At 36.6% G+C, this 22,718-nt stretch overlaps 1 protein-coding gene across 1 annotated transcript in view; it reads right to left on the bottom strand.

Annotated features, from left to right (window-relative positions):
* Positions 1 to 2,211: 2,211 nt before the first annotated feature.
* The window catches only part of LOC128792736 (macrophage mannose receptor 1-like), a 32,354-nt gene continuing 11,847 nt past the window's right edge, over positions 2,212 to 22,718 (bottom strand). The window contains exons 12-30 of the mRNA XM_053951409.1: positions 21,815 to 22,014; positions 20,295 to 20,422; positions 19,587 to 19,674; positions 18,211 to 18,355; positions 17,137 to 17,172; positions 16,841 to 17,016; positions 16,259 to 16,326; positions 14,590 to 14,690; positions 13,524 to 13,660; positions 12,422 to 12,536; positions 11,728 to 11,924; positions 10,442 to 10,532; positions 8,845 to 9,077; positions 7,858 to 8,023; positions 6,623 to 6,775; positions 6,068 to 6,184; positions 5,700 to 5,861; positions 3,749 to 3,781; positions 2,212 to 3,114 (exon numbers count right to left, since the gene is read on the bottom strand). Of these exons, the coding sequence (XP_053807384.1) occupies positions 2,945 to 3,114; positions 3,749 to 3,781; positions 5,700 to 5,861; positions 6,068 to 6,184; positions 6,623 to 6,775; positions 7,858 to 8,023; positions 8,845 to 9,077; positions 10,442 to 10,532; positions 11,728 to 11,924; positions 12,422 to 12,536; positions 13,524 to 13,660; positions 14,590 to 14,690; positions 16,259 to 16,326; positions 16,841 to 17,016; positions 17,137 to 17,172; positions 18,211 to 18,355; positions 19,587 to 19,674; positions 20,295 to 20,422; positions 21,815 to 22,014 (2,516 nt within the window). The 3' untranslated portion in view covers positions 2,212 to 2,944. The remainder of the gene's footprint in view (positions 3,115 to 3,748; positions 3,782 to 5,699; positions 5,862 to 6,067; positions 6,185 to 6,622; positions 6,776 to 7,857; positions 8,024 to 8,844; positions 9,078 to 10,441; positions 10,533 to 11,727; positions 11,925 to 12,421; positions 12,537 to 13,523; positions 13,661 to 14,589; positions 14,691 to 16,258; positions 16,327 to 16,840; positions 17,017 to 17,136; positions 17,173 to 18,210; positions 18,356 to 19,586; positions 19,675 to 20,294; positions 20,423 to 21,814; positions 22,015 to 22,718) is intronic.

A 22,718-nucleotide genomic window follows, 5' to 3' on the forward strand; every position in this document is an offset into this window, starting at 1 on the left:
AATGGGTCCTTCTCTGTGTCAACGGGTTGATGGATAAAGCTCTGTACTTTAAATAAGGAAATGTCCTGTCACATGGTATTTTGAAACAACTGGAGTCCACACTGTAAACACTGCTCGCTTTGAAGAACAAGTCCCTTCCAAAACTGAAGTCTCCATCCTTGTAACTAGAGGTGGAGACATTTGTCATCTTCTGTGACATAGCTAATGTTAATTCAGGTCAGTTGTTGGGGTGTTACACAGGACAGACATGGAAAAGCAACTTGAGAACTGGGGACAAGAAACTCGCACTGAAATATCAATTAAAGCCCTCCATTTTAGCCCTTACATCTCAGAAACAAACAGAGACAAAATCCCAGTACTTCAATACATTGCAATAATGTCACAGCACTATATATGTAGAAGAAAGAAAGCAAACTTTGCAGAAACTGCAGGTTTTGGTCATTATGAGCTCTTGCTCACTTTGAGGCAAATTTAGCATGAATACGCTGGTTTATTTGATCCCAGTTTGGGGCTGGCCTGTTCATAACTGCTTGTCAAAGAAAAAAGTGATGTTCAACACTGTAGTCTAGTGATAAGCTTTCTTGTAACAGCAAGGAAACTTTTTGCCTGGAATACTTTAAAACTTTACCAAGTAAAAGGATGTGTTTATCTATCTGAGAAATTCCTAATGAGGCTGTTTCAAGACAAAGCCAAAGACAAGCTAAATTGGAAAAGATCCTTTTAACCTGTGAGCAAAGTGCTCATCTGAAGACTTGTATTGGCATGGCAGTTTTTGTACGAATATGCTGCAAAGCCCTACTGCAAATGTTCACAAGTCCTGCTATTCCTTCTGTTTATTTACATGAGTGAAATTAAAAGTTGTGATAACAAAACTGAAAAAATCAGGAAGTGAAAAAGCCAATAGTGAGATATATATATAGAAGCTGAACAGTAGATGTCATAGGAGGAGAGCAACTATCGTTGCTTTGTTTTTAGAAGAGTGTTGGGGAAAATTATTGCAAGAACCAGACAAACTTGTTGACTTGGCAGTAGAAAGCAGTAGGAGAAAAAAAAATCAGAAAAAAAGGGTCTGGATTACAGCAAAGTTAGGAATTGAATTACTTGCTTAATAATAACTATTTTATTTGCAGGTCGCATTAAGGGAGGGCTTAGCATGAGCCTGGCCCGCAAGGGTAGCTCTAAGTCATAGAGCTGAATGGTGCCACAGGCACCAATGTGGTGGGGCACAAATAGAAGCTGACTTTCCTGAGTGAAATCATATTTTAGATACATCTAAAATAACAAAATGAAATTTCTCTGACAAAGGAAATCTCAAGGGAAAATATTTGGAGGAAACAATTCCTGCCCAGTTCTCTCTTTTCCTCACTAAGTGCCAGCCTGGGTCTAGTTCAAACTGGGCTTTCTTATCTTTCTTGTGTAAATGGATGCTTGTGAGGATTTATCCAGGGCTACAGTGGTGGGGAAAGATTAATGCAAACACTAGGGTAGGCTAAAAGAGGAATTGAGTTCTTCAGAGTTCCCCATTTGACATGACCAACCAGCTTCATGCCAGTTGCAAACTTTTTGGGGTCAGTATCTTGTTTGCTGCGTAACACATTATGCAATAACCTGTTCTCAGCAGTGTCCTACACTCTTGCTTGTATTTACACCAAGAAAACTGGAGTTCAGTGCTTAGGAATGCAGCTTCATAAGTTTGTTTTGTTTTTTGGGTTTGTTTTGGTTTGTTTTGGTTTTATCTTTTTCCCAACTTTCCAGCTTGCTCAATAGACTCTGTGCAGCCTGGGGAGGGCAGGTTGTTTCCTGGGGATATCTACTAAGCACTCTTTCTCATGAAGTGTTTAGTTTCTTAATTGTATTTACAATTCACTTAAAAGCCATCTTACAGTGCTTTCTACTGTTTTTCTGACATCTAAAATTTAGTCTCTTGCAGGTTTCTAGCACAAAACCATCTGCTGCATTCCTTGGTTTTCAGTTCCTTTTTCTTAAATGAGAAGTTGGTGCTCATTCAAGTTGAATTCAAAGTGGTGAGGAGAGAAGGCCTTCTTGTTATTGACAGAAGAGTTACTGTGCTGACAGGAGCACCCCCCTTCCCCTTTCCCTCAGTTGATTCACAGGGAATGTTGAAGCTGAAAATTATACTAATAGAAAATTTATTTATTTGTTTATTTATTTATTTAAAAATATTAACAAAAAAGAAGCAAGAATGTCACGGTAAGAGTATTTTCATTTATGTAAGTGAACATAATACAGTTAAAAATCACATCACTGAACTGAAAAACTATTACAACTTATACCTGGTCTTAATATTCTTGCTGACATGAGCTGTGTTTTTCATAGCAGAAAATGAACATGACAAGGTTTTCTATCCCAAAGTTTTCTAAGAAAATAATATGAAGCAGTTTTATAAGTGTAATAGGATTTAGCCATAAAGAACAATAAAAGTACTGGTCTGAGGCAGTGAAGTTTGTGGAGTTAGATGAGTTCAAGTTTGCAAAAGAGTTAGACAGGTTCTAATTTTTGAGATTTTTTAGTGTCCACCATGTCACAGCAATGCAGTTCTAAATGCCATTTGTACTTTATTAGACATTCATTCTCACTAGTTGACTTTCACAGTCCTTTTTCAGTACACATGATTGTCTTTGACAATTTTTTTTGCATGACCCTCCTTGCTAAGGCACTTGAGAAAATCTTGACCATTACAAAATTATAACATCAAACTCTAATCCTGATTTTGAAAAATATGCACGATAAAAAAAAATCAGCTAGTGCTAAAGAGGAAAGTGATTTAATGTGTGTAACATTTAATGTAAGGTTACACTAGATCTCACTTAAGATCTCACTACAGACTTTTAACAGATACATCCTTTAATTTCAGTGACTAATTTGCTGCTCCAAGTAACCTGCCACAGGACCCATCCTCACCAATTCTTCTGTCACCAAAACATCATCTTAATAGTGTTTCATTGCCAGAATCTCTTGAGAGCTGGTTTTGTCTTTTTCTTTTGTAGAAATAGGCTGTCATGCCAGCTCCAAAAACAGCTAAAACAGCCAAGAAAATGAGTGGCCAAACAGAGACATGAACAGGTGGGTGAGTCTCTTCATTCTTTTCCTTTTCTGAAAAGAATCCATATAAGTGTGAGAAACCATAGTAGTTTTTATTTCCACATACAACATGAAAAGCATGAAGGAGATTCCCTCTCCTGCCTGAACTTGAAGGCTCTAATTCTGAGCCCTGAATTGCTGCTAATCAGTAGTTAGGTATCTGTTCCTAAAGCTAATATGGTTTTAGTGGATCTGGAGTACAGTAATGTACAATGCATGAAAGGGATGCTTTAAAATTTAATGAAAATGTACTCTTTAGATGGATGTTGGAAGCTAATTATTGGAAATTAGTTTTACAATATTTTGTTACATGATTTACGATAAAATCTTTGTAAAAAACTTTCCTATACTTCTACATAGTTTCCAACAGCCAAGTTAAAGCATTCTGTAGCTGTTCTTAAAGTTCTTCTCAAGTCTGGTCACTGCTGAGCTTGCCAGCTCAGGGTTAGCCCTGCAGCAGTCCCACTGACCAAGAACAGGTGAGTGCCCCTGTGCATGTGAAAGGCACCATGGGGTCACCCTGAGTGATTGATAACTGTGCAACTCTCAGTAGGACTTGTTGTCTAAAAGAGAGTGGTTTGGGAAAACGCATTTTAACTTCTTCCTCTATTTAGATTTTTCTTATTTTTCTTATGAAAGCTCTTACCTTTTTGCTTTATAGGACTCCCATTCGGCTCAACTTCAATAAATTTCAGAGAGAAATCATATGATACTTTATTAGAATCTGTATGTTTGACTGTTTGCAAAAATAGCACAGGAACAAAACCTTTTGAAGTTCTACCATCACATTAGTAACATATATGTCTGCTATAAAAGACAACAAATTGAGGCAAAAAATACATTGCTAAGCTTTCACCTTCCTACTTAACATTACTTTATTCACTTTTGAAACTTTATATTGTTTTTATATTACCAACATTAAAATACTGACTCTTTTCTATGTTCATTCAAAATACCTTTTCATATTTTTCCTGAAATATTAATTTTGATGTACTTAGAACATGATGTATCACTCTGGAGATTAGTTTTAAATGGCATATTTTGGGAAGATCTGCATGTCTAACTGTTATAAAATTTTTGGTTCCTAAACGTCTTCCCAAGAAAACGCCTACTGAATCACACGAGTAATCTTCCTATTCGCCTCTGTGTAAGATAGAGACAGAGAAAATTTAAAAACCTTTATTACATTGTTTTGATGTTGTTGAAGAAGTGCGGAAAAAAAAAAAACAGAAATGAAGAATTATACACATAGAATTAAAGAGTTCTAAATTATCATGAAAATATTTTTCCTCTTGGCTCTTGTACGTTACAGTTTGCAAACACCCTTGATTACGAGAGGAGAATTTTTTAAAGGCAAACTATAAAGTGAAAGCAAAGCAGGATGCAAAATGAATAGATACAAACCAACTGTAAACCCTCCCAAGGCAGGAAATAGTATGTATGGGAGCTCTGTATGATTCAATGGATGAACTTTAGAGATTCCTTATTATTTTAGTATTATGTAGGATGGAATGTGTTTTGGATGTTTTTAGTAAGTCTTTAATAAGGATTAATTGATTTACTGCCATGGGCATGTGCTGATTTAAGCACAGAAATTAACAGTGCATGGGAGATGACTATTTCTTGGCTACAGTTCAGCATCTTTTTCTAATTAAAGACTACTTGGAAAATGACTAAATGCTAACCCCAGATTTTCAGTTACTTTTTCACCACCTACTATGTCTTGAGATGTCTTTAGCATTAAAATCAAATTTTTTCAAATTTTCATCTGAATAATAGAATCTTAAAAAAAGCTAGAAAATTAAACCTGATCCCACAGCTACTACAAAAGAAAGTGCAAAGGTTTAATGATGGCTACCTACCATTTTTTTAGGTTAGATAAGTTGACTTTTAACATCTAAGTTAGAAGAATAAAATTATACTGCTTTATTGCAGACAATTTCCTTTGTATCTCCACTTGGGAATAATTTATGTAGTATTTTATCTCTGAAGCATTAGTCTGGTATATACAGTATTGAGTGAAATTTTCCAGAAATGCTGATGAGACGGCTTCTCTAATGACTTGAAGGTTTCATTTAGAATGGAAATATACCTCATATCATCCATTATTGCAATACAAACAGGTGACCTTTTAGGATCCCTGAGGCATTACTGTATCAGGCCAATATGAAGCCAGTTTGGTATGTTGGGACGTAATATATTTTTGAGAATAACAAGCTGGAAGATGAAGATTGGTTATTCACATTGATTCCTTCTTGCAAGGGTATAATAACTGTTACAATAATCAGTTCTTGGAATAGTCATACCCTTGCACAGGTGTTTGACTGGTACCATATCAACACCTGTGTTAGGTACTCAAAAGTTTCTGAAAGTTTCATTCTCAGCCTAGGCTGTACAGGATGTTACTGCATTTCCATGTAGACAGTGATTTGGAGAGCTTGTAGTCTGCAAAAACAGGCCACTACAAATGGTTAGAGAAGTGGAATATGCCAAACCAAACTGCCAGGAATTACTTCCACAGCTGTGGTGAAGGGCTGTAACAGTTACTAGTGAACAGATCTGTCCTGTCACTAAGGGCTGACACACTGAGGACTTACCTTTGGGTTTTTTGCAGATAAATCCTTTTTCTGCAGAGCAATCACTTTTGTCCCAATAGCCAGATGGTGCAGTTATTTCCACACACCGATGCTCCACATCCAATTCTTTCTCCTCCCAGTTAACAAAGTCCAGGACAACATTATCTAGCCACAACCACTGGCCTACAGAGCAACTCGAAGAGTAAAAAAAAATTAAAACATATCTATTTCATTAATATTTTAACTCCTTAGCTCAGCAATTTACTTTTAATATCCATTGTAAGCCACTCTTCAGCAGAATCCCATTTTTTTTTGTAAAAGTACTGTAATCCTCAATTTTCTCATATTAGCAATGCATTTTTCCATTAAAAATTGAAATTTAGACGTACCTTCCACATTCTGGTAAAGTCCTATCCAAAAGCCTCCTACTTTATTTCCAAGTGGTTGAATTTTATGAGTCAGAAAGTGAGATTCATCCATGTTTTCTACTGAAACCAAGGTAGCTCCTGAAATGCATTAATAAGCAAATAACCATAACCTACATGAGTAACCATAACCTACATGTAATGACCTCCGTTTTTCAGTCTGTACAAACAATAGCTCCTGTATTAATGCTGCTCTGTTGGTGTCTCCACTGCTTCTTGCAGAAGACAATGACCTGGAGGTACTTAAAGACTGTGGCCCTCACTGCTGCCTCCAGGATGGTATCCCACAAGCCAGGATATAATGGGGAACTCATGCACAGGGAAGCTGTAGATCTAAGACAGAAGGCTGTACAAAGTGACTCGTGTCAGCTTATTTTAATTGTGCCAGCTTTAGAACAGCCTAGTAGGTAAAAAAAAAATATTCCTTTTTAAAAAAAAAAATCAATATATTTACTTTTTTATGATAGTTTTTTATAAACATTGGTACAAATCTTTTTAGTTGATAATGAAGGCTCTCACCTAAGCGAGCACACTCAAGGGAGGCCAGTGCCCAGGTTCTCTCAGCTGATGCTTCAAGGTAGTAGCAATGATCATGGTAAGGGATCCAAGCTTGGAGTTCATCTCCTTCAGGACAGTCTCCAGGCAGCTCAGCAGGGTCAGTAGGAGCTATCTCTAAAGAAGCCATATGGTATGAAATTCGTATTGCATTGTGAGTCATCTCTGATTCTATGACACGTGTGTAAATAGTGTGGGATTTCTCTCACCCGGCTTTATTTGTCTCAACATCTACTCATGACTATCCCCACATTCCCCCAACCCAGACAACATGGAGAGCCAAGCAGTCAAAAGTGTTAAACATCTTATTTCTCAAATCACATTTCTCAGGACAAGGAATCAAATTGCATCCTGCAACATCTAACTAACTGCCTTGGCAGTACTTTCTTGGCACAAAGCAAACCCTGAGGGATGATACAAATCTCAAATTTGCCTTATCACAACACAGAAAGCTGTTGTAGGCTAATGAATCATTAATGCCACAGTCCCATGTTGTCTGGCTGCTTGGTCTCTTCATGTTGTCACTTTATGGGGAAAAAAAAAAGCCATCAGTGGAGCATGCCTCTGCCAAATCAGACTCTGTTTCTGATCATGGGTGCAACTTCAATTCACTTTGATGGATCTTGCACTGCATAAGCAGACCAAATGTATGCAGACTTAAAACATAAAGGAGGGAAAACAGCACGATTCTACAAAATCTAGATGCAAACATGCCTCTGCATATATCAGAAAAGAGTTAAGGTAACATTCACATTGCCAAGGCTCTTACAGTTTTACCTCTAGCAATAGTGAATGGAAGTGAAAGTCTTGGCTGAGTGACACTCATGTGTGACCTTCCCCAGCTGAAGTTCATACAGTCAGTGCACAAACCCAGCAGACACTTATATTGCACACAGGCTCATGTGATTTTTGGTCATGTCTTGTAAAGAGCAAGATATACCTTGAAGATAGAGCTTCATTTTATGGAAACAGTTTTACCATGATAGCAGTGCAGCCATATGAATTTGCACAAGGGCCTTTCCTGTGCCTAAATTCATACATCATCTAATAGCAAACATCCACATTCTGCTGGGAGTTAGATGCTACCCTGATACATAGTCCTCTGCAGGGGTGGCCCAAGCTAGAGCAAAATCTCCAGGATTAGACAGTCTCATGGAATTAGGAATATGTCTTTAAAATTGTTACATGCCTTTGCTTACCATCTGATATCATGCAAACTGAAAAGTAGCTTTCATTGCAAGATGCTGTTTTCCAACCACCATCAAGATCAAGGTAAACACAAGCATTGTTCTCCTTTGGTTCCCCTGCTGCCCATTTTGTGTACCTGGTTTTCCAGTTATTGGTCCATTTGTAATAGCCACCAGTCTGAAAACAAAGGAATTCTGGTAATATATATATATATATATATATATATTAACATTAGAAGTTTTGTCACATAAATATAGTATAAATATATGTCTATTTTATTTTTTTTGGGAAAAAAGGAGCCATTTTTAAAAACCCTTTTCACTGTTCTAAGCAATGTCACCAGGCAATTTGAGTTATACAAGAGCTACATATGAACAGTGTTCAACACTGCATTGCTTTTGGGAGGGTTTTTCTGAAGCAATAAACTTCTACAATATGGCAAGAAAGTCAGATGAGGCCATCTTAGGTCATTTAGTAAATCCTACATCAAGAGAAGCAATTACCGAGAATTTGTCCTCTCTGCTCTGCCTTATTTAAATTAAAATTTGGAGCTATTTGTGCATAAAGATTACTTGATATTAAACATTAAACAGTCAGCTTAAATCTTACAATATCTCCCTAATACAGTAACTTCTATTAATATATTAATAGCTCTAAGTATCCCCCTGTATAGCAGGGCATTTGACTTTCAGGATGGCCAGCAGTCACTTCATGACAGCCACACTGACTCTCAGTCTGCAGCTTGACTTCTGTTTCTGTTTCTAGAACTTTCTACTTTTATCTTCTGCTTCTTGCCTAACATTTTCTGTGATTCTTCACTCCGTTTGGTGGATGAAAATTCTTGACTAATTCTAACAGTACCCCTAGATTTTTGTGCATTTACACAGTGAAGCCATTCAGAATACAATTGCTCCACTGTTCAAAACTGGTTGTCCAGAGGACGATTAGAGCAGGAAAGTTCCCTCAGCACCTACCCCTCCCATCTATCCAGCACTCACCATATTGCTGTTAAGACCAATCCATACAGGTTTTCCATTTTTCAGCATCTGGATCCACAAGAATGAATGGATGTAGGCATCTGAAATGCTGGCAAGTTCCGCAGATTTGTCTTGGCAACTTCTTCTGGCCTCTTCCCATTGCATTTCAGATGGAATGATTGAATAGCTACTGTCACCATAACGAGTAAAGCCAGAGGCTGGATTTGTTGTTGGCAATTCAGGCTGTGAGGGAACTATGGAGGAAAAACTGAATGGATGAATTTACAACATATTGCTCTTCTGTAGCACTCAAGCTATAAAAAATTAGTCAAAAGGCTCAAGTCAATAAAAGTCAAAATCTTTGTTTAAACTCATGAGCAAAACAACAAAAACCTAAATAAAAACAAACTAAATAAAACATCCCCAAACCCCAAAAAAATGTCAAACATAACTTTCAAGACATGGAGCAAGTTTGTTAATGTAATAAGATGAGTGAAATCTTGGATGCCCTGAAGTAGAGTATACTTTCTACAGACTTGACCGGTCCAGTCTAAGACTCCTAGATTGCATATTTCAGATTCTGTGCTTTAAGTTATTTGACTAAATCTGAATATCTGAGTATACATTTATTTCTGGTCACTGGTGGATAGAACTTAGGATGAGGCATTTAAGGCATTAACTGTTGTAATCTCTAGTCTCAGTCTAAGACTTTGAGACCTGGTGTTAATTGATCACCACTCGCTATTCACTCCAACTTCTTGGCCTGTCGGTAAGGGTTGCCAGAATGTTGCCTGCATGCTTGAGTCAGGCAGTGTATATTTCCACCCTTGAGACTGTAAATATATTCAGAAGAGCTGGAACTGGGATCAAAAAAATTAAAAATGCCTCCATAAAACTATATATTTGCTGTGCAGGGAGGGGGTCTTCTTACAAACATGTTAGCTGTGCTGAGAGTGAACAGGCTGCAGGAACTGACTGAAGTGAGGGATCAGGGAATAATTTTTACTTTAATAAAGCTGAGGCAAAATTGTTTTGTTATCAGTGCTTCACCTTCTCTACTCCCATAATATGCTTGGACAGCTGTGATTTGTATAATTAAAATTCTACAGGAGTAGAGTCAACATTCATTACTCATTTTGGTGTAAAAAATAACAATATTCTTCTACAATAAAGATACATCCAAGAAGCTGTACAATTTGATTTACATCACATATGATGGCATTCAGTAGAAATTGTGAGAGAGGATTAAATGTTCTGCTCAGATTCATCCAAGAGAATGGGAAGATCACTGCAAGAACATGATTTATACTGCACTTAGACAGGATGCTTAAACCTCTTATACTTCACTGAGAAAAAAAAAAGCCATTTTCATTTATTATTCTCTAGTATTACTCATTATTAGGTACAAAACTCCAATTAAGATAGTGGTTCCTCTCCAGCAATTTCTGTGAAACAATTTGTACTTTAAACATAGCACTGGCTTGACACTGATGGAGCTCTGAAAGCCTGAGATTCAGAATGAGACTCAAAGCTGGAAGAAATCACATCAGGTTATATATTCATCTTATCTAACCAAGGTACTCTTCCTCTTTAGGAGACTGGGTCGAACAGAACTCACGTGAATTCATCTGGCACACGTAGCCTCTTTCATTGTCACAGCTATCATCTCTCCACTTGCCATCTGACTTCATGATGAAGACGCAATCTGTCTGAAGGGGAGGGGAAGAGTCACAGCCATTACAAGAGGCCATGGGGAGGGGTGAGCTGAAGCTCCTGTACTGCTAGTGCAGGCCTGATGGCAGAGAGGAGAGGAGCTCATTGAACACCTGTGTAATTAGTTCAAAGTTCCTAGGTTTCTGCCAAGCAACTTGACCTGATGTTTATTGACCTGACCCCTTAAATTTGAACCAGGCTTCCACAGGTGCCAGTAAAGGTCTGAAAGAAGTAAATTAAAACTCATTTTACCAGTTTTATTAAGAACCCTATAAATGACTAAGGTACCTATAATAAATCTTCTCTGTTCTTATTTACAGTTATATAGATCTGTTTCAAAATATTTTTATCAATGAGAAAAACAATATAAGAACTACTGTTAAATGCTCTTGTCTACACTAGTCTAACTGAAGCAAGCTCTTTTGCAGAAAGCAGATACTCTTTGCTTTTTTTTATAGTCATTATCAAGTTACCATTATCAGATGCAACAAAGTATTTTCTCTTTACTTCCTTATGTTTACTTGCTCCAGTATTTCCTTCAAGACTCCCCTGATTTCAAGATTGGCCGTGGCAGTCTTTTGGCATGTCATCCAAGTTTCTCCTTTATGCTGATTTAAATAAGTTTTAGTCATCAGCTAAAATTGACTGATGGCAAATGTTAAAAATCTTGGGTGAGTAACTGCCAATCATTTCCTCAGAAATTACCACCTTTGGAAAAGAGCCTGAGTTTCTACAGAGAAAGAGTAATTTCACTGAAGATATCAATTTGTACCATCAGAAATGAGTAAAGTAGTGTGGGAGCACATTAGCCAGAAGTGGGACATACACACAACAAATTATGGTTGCATAAAAAATCTTAATTTTGGTTTATCATACTTTGTCTTTGGTGTTGCAGCTTTAGTATTTGCATTAATGCAGTTTGGGGATAAACTGATATAAGTTTCTCCAAGCTTCTTTTACAGAGCTGTTTTTTTTGCAATAGTTCCAATGGAAGGCTTAAAATCCCTCTTCTACAGAACCTTTGCCAAACACTTTGGTGTATTTGGAATAATTATCAGACAATTTGCTAAACCCCACTGTGCTTACAAAAGGACTTGTTTCAGCATCCTATTATTGCTGCTGTAGCTTTTCTTTTAGGAAAGTCAACTAGCTGCCCAAGGTATAGATAGAGGTTACATAAATTTCCTGTACCTCCAGAGCATCATCTGTCAATGTTTCATACTCATAAAAGTCAAAGAAGCTTTGCTGCTTTTCTGGTGCACCATTAACCCAGTTGGTGTAGGAAACAGTGCTTCCATCTGTCCAAAGAAATGTGGACTCTTTGTTGATATCATTCATCCCAATCCAAACATTAGTTATGGCATACTTCAAATGATAGAAAAGGAAAGCTGGAGAAAAGCAAAGATTTCTCATTAAGGAAAGCTCATCGTGACTTGCCCAAAAGAGAGCAAATATGCAAAAACCCATAGTGGGGGACATAATAAAAGGATAACACTTTCCCCTACACAGCGCATCTGCTATTAATTAAATGTTTAGATCCCTTCCCCACATGTGTATACATACATAGGGTTTCAGAAAATCCTATTGCCAGTGAGAGAGACAGGAAATACAGATTTCTGTCATTATGAGAGATCTGTGCAACCACCCTTAGAACCCACTGGAAGTTTCATGAAAACAAAGCACCTGAAAGAACTAGAAACAAACTTTATTTCTTATATGTAATAATTTAGGTATTGCCTTGCAGTTTGAAGTTAAAATGAACCATGGACTCACCTGGCTAATAAGCAATTTTCATCAGGTAATCCCATATTTTATATTGGAGAGTATAGAAGTTTCTTTAGTGAGAGACTGAGATTTTTTCTTTCAATAGAGCCTATACACATACCTTGTACTTGTTCATTTGGTATAGTAGCCAGGTTTCCTCCCAAATTGAGGCAAACATCTCGTGCAGCATGCCATGTGAGATTTCTTGTTATATTGGAAGCAAATACTTTGAAACACTGGAAAAAAATCAAGCACTTTTTTCAAACTAGCCAAGACTGGAACTATTCTATGTGAATATTATCTCTAGATAATTAGCTCTAAAATGTACTTTTCTGCAGAAAAAGAAATCAGGGCTAGAATGAGTGACAGAGCTCAGGAGTAGAAAGTCTGGATGCCCAGCCAGGCATACACTTTTCCTCCCTCATTGCACAAGGTGTAATCTGGTATCAATTGAAGTGATTGTAACAAGGTCAAGTACATAATCACTTTTCACATTTTCATCTGCCTTCTTCCTGCAGGAATAGAGGCATCATTTAAAACCAAGAAAATGTGGCTTTGGCTGCAGGGAATAATCTCTGCTGTGCTTTGTCCTCCTTCTGATGACTGTGGTTACAACTGTTCATCCTGCCAAAGGGTGTGAAATATCCTTTGGCACATTGACCTAACATTCTGAGGGTGCAATACCAGCACAGTGGTGGATGGAGCTTCAACTCAGATTAGTACAAACTCTTCTCTTACAGCAATGAGGACTTCCAGACTGTGTCTGAATGCAAAGCTGTACTCAAAACAATTGTAGTTCAGCATCATCTTTCTGAATTCAAAGCTTTGTGAACCCCTACAGGCCGAAGGGATTACTCAAATACATTCTTTCTAAACCTTTCCAACTTTTTACAAGACTGACCATTACAAACTTCCATTTCTAAACAAAATAATGTACACAAAGAAAGAAGGACAGGTTTTCTTAAACAGTAACAGTATATTTTAAGCCTGCACAAACTATGTTGTCTGAAATGTATTCAGCATACATCTACTGTTATTGTATTTCTCTGCAAAGTTAAGTGTCTAAGTCACCTAAAAAAAAGCCCAGCCATCCAGTCTGCACATTTTGACTAAGTAATTACTCTCCAGATTTACTTAATATTCATTAAAAATGTGAGGTTTTCGGGATTTTCTCTTCAGTTCTACTGCTTTACACAATTTACTGAAGATATTTGTTAACATACCTTGTTGTTAAAAAAAATCCAACTTTCTGGACATCCTCCGGGAGGCAATGGAGAAGGTAATGCTGAATTAATAGAACTGTTATGTTTTTCACATACAAATTTATTGGCAGAACCACAGTTAATGTCATTCCACAATCCTGGAAAAAACAAAACATAAAGATTCAATATGTTATAGTATTTAATATTTAGTAATAACAATTTTTCATTTTTTTTTAACACCATTTTCTCTGTTTTGTACTTCAGGCTTGATCTAAAGGCAAAGTAACCATGGCACCTTCAAATAAGCTCTAATTAGTCACTGTAGCCCTTTGTAGTTAATTTGAGCTCCCTGACCCACCTGCTCTTCATTCAGGGCTCTCTTCACACTGTCTATACCTGTTTATGGGGTTTTTTTTGAGCTCTGGCATCATCACATTGCAGGCAACAGGGGAAATACAAATTTGAAAAGAAAGTAAGTAAATTTGAAAGTAAGCAAATTTGAAAAGAAAATGGATCAGAAATGGATGAGATAGGAAATACTAAGTCAATCTAATGGCACAATACAGTGTTCAAACATACTGCATGAATTCTTTGTAAAACATAATTGAGAGATCAACATGTGCTTACTAAATTTCCATTAGCCTCATTAAAGTAACAGAAATAGACCCAAGAGGAAAAACATATCTTAGGACATTAGATGTATTTGTTTCTTTCCTCATTGACTTGTACCTTCAACTCCTGTTTCCTGGAGCTGCTATAAATGTTTTCTTAAGTTCATGGTAGAGAAGATAGACTATACAAATTTTTACTGAAAGAAGTAGTGATAAGCCCTGTAAAAAGGACAAAACCCAGAAGGAAATATCTGCATTAAATTATGGTACTGAAATGTCCCCATTCTAAGGGCATAGCCTCTTCCATGGCTGGTGGTCCTGCGACTGGGAAGAGTTACTGCATTGTGCTGGTTTGTCACTGGAAAGAAATTGCAGAAAACAGCTACCAAAGATTGTGTGACAGCAGATGTTTGACAGCATCAGTTATAATCCAAGCAGAGACAAATAAAATCCAATAGTTTTGTATTGCCACTTACCATGCTCTGAAAGCATTACCACACAATTTTCTTCATTATTTGCAAAATTGGGTTCATTAGGAGCCCAGGCCACATAAGTTACTGGAGTTCCATCCACCCAGCTTAAAGAAAAGATATACGAGTAGTTATTAATTAATACCTTCATTTATGATATGGTAGTCTTAATGAACACCTCATGAGTAAGAATGTCTATGAGGATTCATGGGAACTGACTATAATGGGAAGAACTATTAGAGATTGCCCTTTCTTTACTTGATTATTTTAATTTGAAGAAATTGCTGTAAAATATTTCTGGTTGCAAATTAGAAAAAGAATACACCAAGCATATTTTCTCTTAATGGCCACTTTTTTTTGACAACATTTAATAAGAGAAATCAAAATCAGTTGTTCATAATACAGAGAAGGATATTAAAATTTTGTCTTAATAGTAATTTTTATCTTAATAGTTATTACAATAACTATTCCTAGGTAATACTATGATTTTCAGTCTGAGCATTCCTGGTGTTTTTGTAGGTGAAAACAAGAATGAAAATACTTTTCTCTGCATTTACCCTGCTCTGTGGGGGGTGTAGGGGGGAGTGTTCCATTTTCCTGTAAACTAAAGGATATTGTGTCAACTTTAAAACCATCCTTTCTAAAGTACCAAAGTTGCAACTTTTTTTCAATGTTTGCCTGCTTTTTACTTTAATATATTACTATTGGAGGAAGAGGATGTTTTTACCATGTTTTAATCAGTATTTCAGAATTTAGATCATTAAGACTGAAGTGGGAAAAAATTCAGCTGTATCATCTGTGTCTTGCTGTTGCTGATACTATTGATCTAAACAAAAGGAAATTCTCACTGGATCCATGGAGTGCTATATGTCCCTAATTTGACTCCTAAATCAGGAGGTTAAAATAATTTATCAGCTTCTCTCCCCACTTCTCTTCTGCCTTTCTCAAGGTAAGTGATTTACATATATTAAAACAATGGCATTAAAATAGAAAGGCTGAAGTCAAATCTCCTCTAACTTTTTCCAGGTCAAGCTCAGAAGCAGTTCCTTTTCACCTCCCAGGCACATCCTAACTAGCAGGTAGGAAGGTAAACAGTGTATCGTGCTCTTCGGTATCTCTTAGCTTAGTTTTGTGTTGATTTGTGTGTTGGTCTTTTCAGAATACTTGTTACTGTTTCTGTACTGTAAATTACTGCTGACTTTTCTCCTGGAATAGGAGTTTGCAGAGACTACCTTTTGTACTCATTGCCTGTGTCTTCCTAACTCTGGAGAATCCCTCTGATATATAGATAACAAGCATAAGAAATCCAAACCCTATGATATAGAGCATGTTTTAAGTGTATGTGTGTATGTTTATAGGTATAAAATTCAGCATAGTGAAGTATCACTCCGATTTATGGGGCAAATCTCTGGAAAAACTTGAGAAAGTGTGTATGGAGAGTAGAGCTGCCAAGATTTTCTTTGGCTAAGTGCTTACTCAAGGAAAAAAGATTCTTTTACTATTTATTTTTTGGGGAAACTATTGGACTTTAGAATATTCTAGGACTATTCCATTTTGCTTTGTACATGGTATGTGGAACATCCTTCAGACCTTCAAGAGAACATATTCAGTCCCTGAAGCTTCATAAAATATTTGTTTCTACATGTTAGAAGCTGCACCAATCTTCTTAACTTACCTGAACTTTTTATCAAGGCTCACTCTTAGACCAATGAAGTATCCTACTGGCTCTCCCCTATAGCTCTCCTAAATCAGAAAGACACTACTTCAATTAAAAAAAAATAAATATTTGAAGCAAAACAAGCAGAAATTGATACACCATTGATTAGGTCCACAGAGCGGCCACTGAAGTCCATAGCAGTACAGCACGTGCTTGCAGTTAACCACAGCAATGTGTTTATATGCCCAGGCACAGAAGTCAGGTTTTTATCTGGGACACGAGCCAAGACCTGCAGAACTGAAGGCCCTTAGGATGGAGTAGAAAAGAAGCAGATTTTGAATCAGAAACTTGTACTCCTTTTTTATTCTCCCTCAAAGACCAGCTGCTTTCCCAAAGAGTTGGTACCTTCCCACATCACTCTTCCTGTCAACTGCATCAGCAGGGGAGGGGGAGGCCAAATCCCACAGGATCAAAGGGTGAATCTGGGGATATTTCATTAATGAAAATGCTGATGGCTCTGCTTCTAGGACAACTCAAGTCGTACAAGCAGATTGTCAAAAGCGTTTCTACTTTAGGCTGCCCGTTTGTAATGGTTCTTACATTTTCTTTTAGTGCTCTCTTTAGGAACCTTCTCTCACTGTTACTACTAACAACAGCTAGGTCTGCGGAATTCTTCCTGCAAAACTCTTGGGCTCTTTCCATGGAGACCTGTTCTTTGCTGATATAGTAGAGCGTATCTTCATATATGACCCATCCATCTGCAGTGGTTTTATATTCTGGAAGATAAATAAGGTACCTTCAAATTTTATGTGTGTAGAACTCAAAAGCTTTTTGTAGAATAACAATTTTAGGAAAAAAATTATTAATAATAAAAATAAATATATACAAAGACCTACCATATGTGTCAGTTGGTTCAGGCTTTAATGACACTCCTGCAAAGGAAGAAAATAGAAGGCATGATGCATGTCTTTAGAATGTGTTATGATGTAGCTTGTGACTGACTGCAAGAAGCAGTGAGAAGCAGATCAGGATCCTTCACCCCTTTGCCATTGACTAGCAAGCAGGTTTAGCCACGCAGTCCAGCTTCATGCTGCTCAATATGCAAGGTCATCTACTTTAACTTTGTGTCATAAGCAGTGCTTCACTTCAGAAAAGCCATAGCTTTGGCTGAATCACATTCCTGCACAGAGCAAGGCAAGAGAAAATTGCTCTTCAGGCCTGTAAGTCACAGTAGACTTATCTGAAACATTTTAAACTGTGACCTACAGCTCCTTTACCGATCCATAAGTAGATATTCTGTAATTCACCTGGGGGTATTTTCATCAAGAGGGAGAGAATTTCCACTAGATTTATTTTAGCTCTATCAAGAAAACTCTCTGAATAATATTAATAAGCAAAAGGAAATATGACTTTATGTATGTGCATATATATATATCTAGGTATAGATACAGATAGATATAGATACATATGAGGACTGTGAGTTATTTCTGATTTGGATAGAAAAAGAAATAGCACAGCTATGAACCATTGCTTTTCCAAAAGCAGTTGAATCCTGAATAATTCTACAGGAGAGCCTGAAGTACCAACAAATCCGACAAAAATGTCACACTTGATTTTTAGCTTCACCTGCATTAGTATAAAAACGAGTATTGTAAGGAATACAAGCCCTTACAACTCCTTAACTCCAACATTACAAAAATAAAACTAAAAGTTACTTAATATAAAAAAAAATAGTAATCTTGCACATATATGGATTATTTATACACCCTATTTTATGTAACAAACCTTCAATTCATTCTTACCATTCATAACTGAAAAATCTCAGCCCATAATACGTTACTTAATACTCTCAACCTCCATTTGGAAAAAGTAGTTCTTCAAAATTTTGTGTCTTTCTCCAGTAACTTAACTTAGAAAGCAATTACTTATTGAAGTTTTTTAATCTTCTTGCTGAAAAAGAAGAAATCTACCTTGTTTTATTTGGCAAACCCAGTTATGCTGTACTTGACAGACCGAAAGAGACCATGGTTGAGAATATCCTGTACGACGGAATGAGCCACAAAACTGGAGTCGTCCTGAATTCCTTGGACTATCATCCCAGTTTGTGTACCTAACCTATAGAAAAAAATCAACTTTGTTACTCTTTTCATGTGTTTCAGTAGCTGTACTTTCCACTGGAAAATGGAAACTAATTGCTTTTGTCTCAAAGATTCTGGTTTTATCTAAAAAGCACTGCAAATACTATAGGGAAAGCTATAGGTAGAAGGATTTTAGAGTGGGCCAATGAAGTCAGTGTTCAGGCATGTCTGTCTTGCCATGGAGGGCTTTTTTGTTTGTGCCCTGAGCCATAGACAGACAGAAGAGAAACAGGCAAAGGAACTGTTTGTAATGAACTTTACCTAGCTGTGAATTTCACCCACATATCACTAATCATGTGCAGACAGGGTACTTTTCACTCCACATCTGACCTGGTTCAAAATTACACTGTCCAACATCTGTCTGGTGGCAGTGACCATGTCATGCATAAATTGAGCATTACCTTTTCCCTTCCCTGTGGTTAATGAGGATGGGAGTGTGACTTTTGAGAGGGAAGACATGTCCTACAAATCTAGAGGAGGTACCTCTGAAGAAACTGACATCCAAATGAGACACATGTGATACAACCTACCTATTATTATCAAGAATTCTTGATAATGTCCCTTTATGAAACTTTTGTGGAAAGTAATGTGAACAGGATAAGATAAAAGATCCTTGCTTGTGTTAAAGAAACCCAAAGAATAGGGAGTAGTAGTAAATGGAGGGGAATAAAGAGTAGAATACTGTAGGAATGTTTTTCACAGCTGTTGATATTTGCATGGGCTCAAGAGATGACTGGATAAATTCCCAGAAATAAATAAATTAAAATTACAGATCTGAGCTTCAGCTTTAAAAGACCGTGAGCTATCACTTAATGGAGGATTCAGGAGTATACTGGGAAACATGCTTGTTGTTTGATTAGCTTTTTAGATGCTTGTGGCTACTATGAGAGACAGGATACATGATATAGCATAATGAATTTTTTATGTCTTGAACTTAGGTGGAAATATTATCTTCTTTGAAGAGAAAATAAATTCGAGTGTTACACAGAAACCTACAGAATCTGATGAGACACAGATAATTTCCATGTATTCAAATGTTTCGCTGTGGTATTAGTCATGACAATACAGATTACAGATTAGCAGCTACATGAATGTTTGAAGGATTGGTGGTTTCTTTAATGAGGAAAACAGGAAAAAGTCAAAAAGTATATGTACAAATCCCAAAGTACCTTAAGCAAACAAATATGATGAAAAATTAAGATACTCACTGGAGAGCCATCACTCCAGGCAAATCCTTCATCTGGATTTAAGGAAAATATACCCAGCCAAACTGTTTCAAACATACAGGGAGAGGTTCTAAAAGAAAGCACAGGACAGAGCAGTGAGTAAACATCAGCACAAAAAAAGTCCAGAAATACATAGGTGAACTTTCTAGAGCACATTGTGAAAGCAGTGAAGTTGCAAATTTCCCTATTACCTTTGGTGAAGTGCATACACATGTTCTTCGTAGAAATGTGTCATATTTTTGTGGTTCAGTGTCAGCAGCTTAGTTATCAGACTTATTAGTAGTATTGATCACGTATTTCCCTAATGTACTATTCAATCAGGGAAAACCTTCACAGATTCAAAAAGTAGTTTCAGCACTGACCACTGAAAGGTTGATGCATATCTACATCAACAGTAGATACATTTATGATATTTTCTACCCTTGTAGAAATACTGCTAATTTAATGTGTTTCTAAACTATATCTAGCAAGCATGATACTGGTGGAGATTAAAAAAAAAAATCTTGACAGAAATCACTGTTTTTTTCCATGAAAAGTTTAAAATAGTACTGCACAGATAAATTTCAAAGTATCACAGGTCTTTTGGCTTTTGAGGAATCCATACATTTTAGAAGTCATCTAGGATCATTCATAATAGTTCATATGAAAAGTTTTTGAATCCAGTAAGATAAAAACACATCAAATACCAACCTCATTGCTTGGATTAGTAATGGCATCTCCTCCTTAGTGTTAATGGTGACCAGATCCCCTCCTATTTGTCTGCAAAAATCTCGAGCTTCAAACCATGATTTCTTTCTATTTTTTGATCTGCAAAAACACTATGGAGAAATTAATTAAAAACATATTATATACATGTTACAATAATAAAATAATTATAGTCTTGCTTAAACATAAATGAGGTTTCATATGAGCTGAGTAAAAGTCCAGAAGAGAAATAACGTTTCCCACTCTGTTCCTAGAATTTTTACACTAGAGCTGCCTACCTATTTAGCATAGTGGTTTTAAAAAAATGAATTGCTAGAAGGGAAAAAGGAATACAACTCCCCAACTCCCTTTAATTTGTTTTAATTGAAGAAAGGCCCAAATCAGCTTCCATATGAAGGGAAAGAAGAGTAGCTGTGGTTGAGAGGCAAAACGGTCTGGGACGAGTCTGAAGATTCAAGCAAAAGAACGACTTCATGGTAATTTACAACTCTCACTTTACATTTGCAGTATGATGTCTAACTTGTTTAAGAGACAACAAGTACAGATTTGACCAAAGTTAAAATTATCATCTGGGGATAAAGGAGCCCAAATGCATAGCATTCCAGATGAATTTGAAAGAAATAAAAAAAAAAAAAAAAAAAAAAAAAAAGAGAAGGACTCATTAATTCAATTAAGTGATAAAAAACATTTACAACTTACACTTAGCACATTTCAACTTTGCATGATCCCAAACCACTGTTTGCACATTACACTCATTTCTTGTTCAAACTCCTTTTTTATGCCTGCTAAGATACAGCTGACTGTACTTCAAACACAAGTTATCTGCAGCTTTGCACCAGAAACTCTTAAGTAAATGTCCTTCATAAACACTGGTTTAATTAACCTTTCACATGACTTTTTATCCTTTTTTTTTTGTGGAGTAATGTGCTGATTTTAACAAGGTCCAGCCTTAGGCATTGTGCTGCTGTAGGCTACACATCACTTTTTCTCTGTTTGTTCTCTGAGCTGCCACACTTCTCAGGCAAACACCACATCTTTGCACAACAGACATAAAGAGCAGCACTGACAAACCAGCTTTGCTGCTTCTGCTGTTTAATACAGAATTTTGACATTTTCCTTTTAATAATTTTAATATGGAGTTATTTTCTGTTTTTTCTTTTCTTTTTCGTTTCTTTTTTTTATGTCTTTTTTGGGCCTTAATATTTATGTTCCTCTTCTTCCATTTCCTGCTCCAGTTCCTTCAACCCCTGAAACACAAACTTCCTCATTTTCTTTCCTGTGCCCTTCTCCCGTCCCTTCCCTTCCCTCCCTTCCACCTTTTCTTCCTTAGTTTTTCCCCTCTCATGGATATTTTCCTTAGAAGAATTTTGGGGGTTTTGTTTTTTGCTCTATTCCAATCTCAGATATTGCAAAATGAAGATGTCAGTTCCTTTTTATTTTTTTTTCTTGTTTAGTTTTTTTTTTCCCCCACTCAAGCTGCTTCTTTTAACTATTTAGACACTTACTTTAAAACAGGAACTCCTATGGTTGTTTGATACCCAACCTTCAGGGCATGTGGGGACCAGAGCAGTAGTTGGAATAGGTGGAGCTGTTGCACCCTTTGCCCACTGCTTGCAAATATATTTTTGCTTTGTCTCACAGTCAAGAACATCCCATAATCCAGCTGCATTCCCAGTTCTCATGGCTACACATCCTGGATTATTTCCTTTATGATAAAAAAACAAACAAACAAACATGTTGGATATTTTCTAAAGTGTGAATTATTTAATTCTGTCAAATATATTGAGCAGCATGGTCATTATGGGGTTCTGTTGGTGAACACACTTCCCCAGTAAAAAATAGCCCCCGTAAAAAAAAAAAATCCACATTCCCATCAGTGCCTTTTTATCAATATTTTTATTCATGTAAGAGCTTTTCTGTCTTATGTTAGATTAACTGAAAGGCTTTTGGTAATTGAGATAGACCACACTTACTAGATTTCCTTCATTCATATGCTTTCACCTTCTGTGTGGAGCTCTGGGAGATCTATAAGCATAACCTCCCTTTCCAGAAGTGATTTTATGTATCTTTCCCACTATATCTTTATTACAGATTCAGTTCATTTACTAATGACTTATTCATCTGTATTTCCCCATATCTCTCTGTAACCATTTTAATGTTGGCACCAAATTTGTCTTTTAGCAAAGTTTAGATGTCAAGGCAGCTTTAGCAGGAAAGCTAATGCTCTCTTTACATATTAAAGAGAAAGGTTTATTTCATGTAGTGTTAACAGTTCCTGGATACTTTTGCAGCCATGCTTAGTCCTGACTTCATGCCATCAATTTCCTCCATAACCTATTTTTTTGATATTTCAGCTTGAAATAGACTCTCCAAAGATACTCCCACAAAGAAACTTTCCAGCACAGAAAG

The sequence above is a fragment of the Vidua chalybeata genome, chromosome 1, assembly GCF_026979565.1.
Source record: "Vidua chalybeata isolate OUT-0048 chromosome 1, bVidCha1 merged haplotype, whole genome shotgun sequence".
Taxonomy (NCBI): domain Eukaryota; kingdom Metazoa; phylum Chordata; class Aves; order Passeriformes; family Viduidae; genus Vidua; species Vidua chalybeata.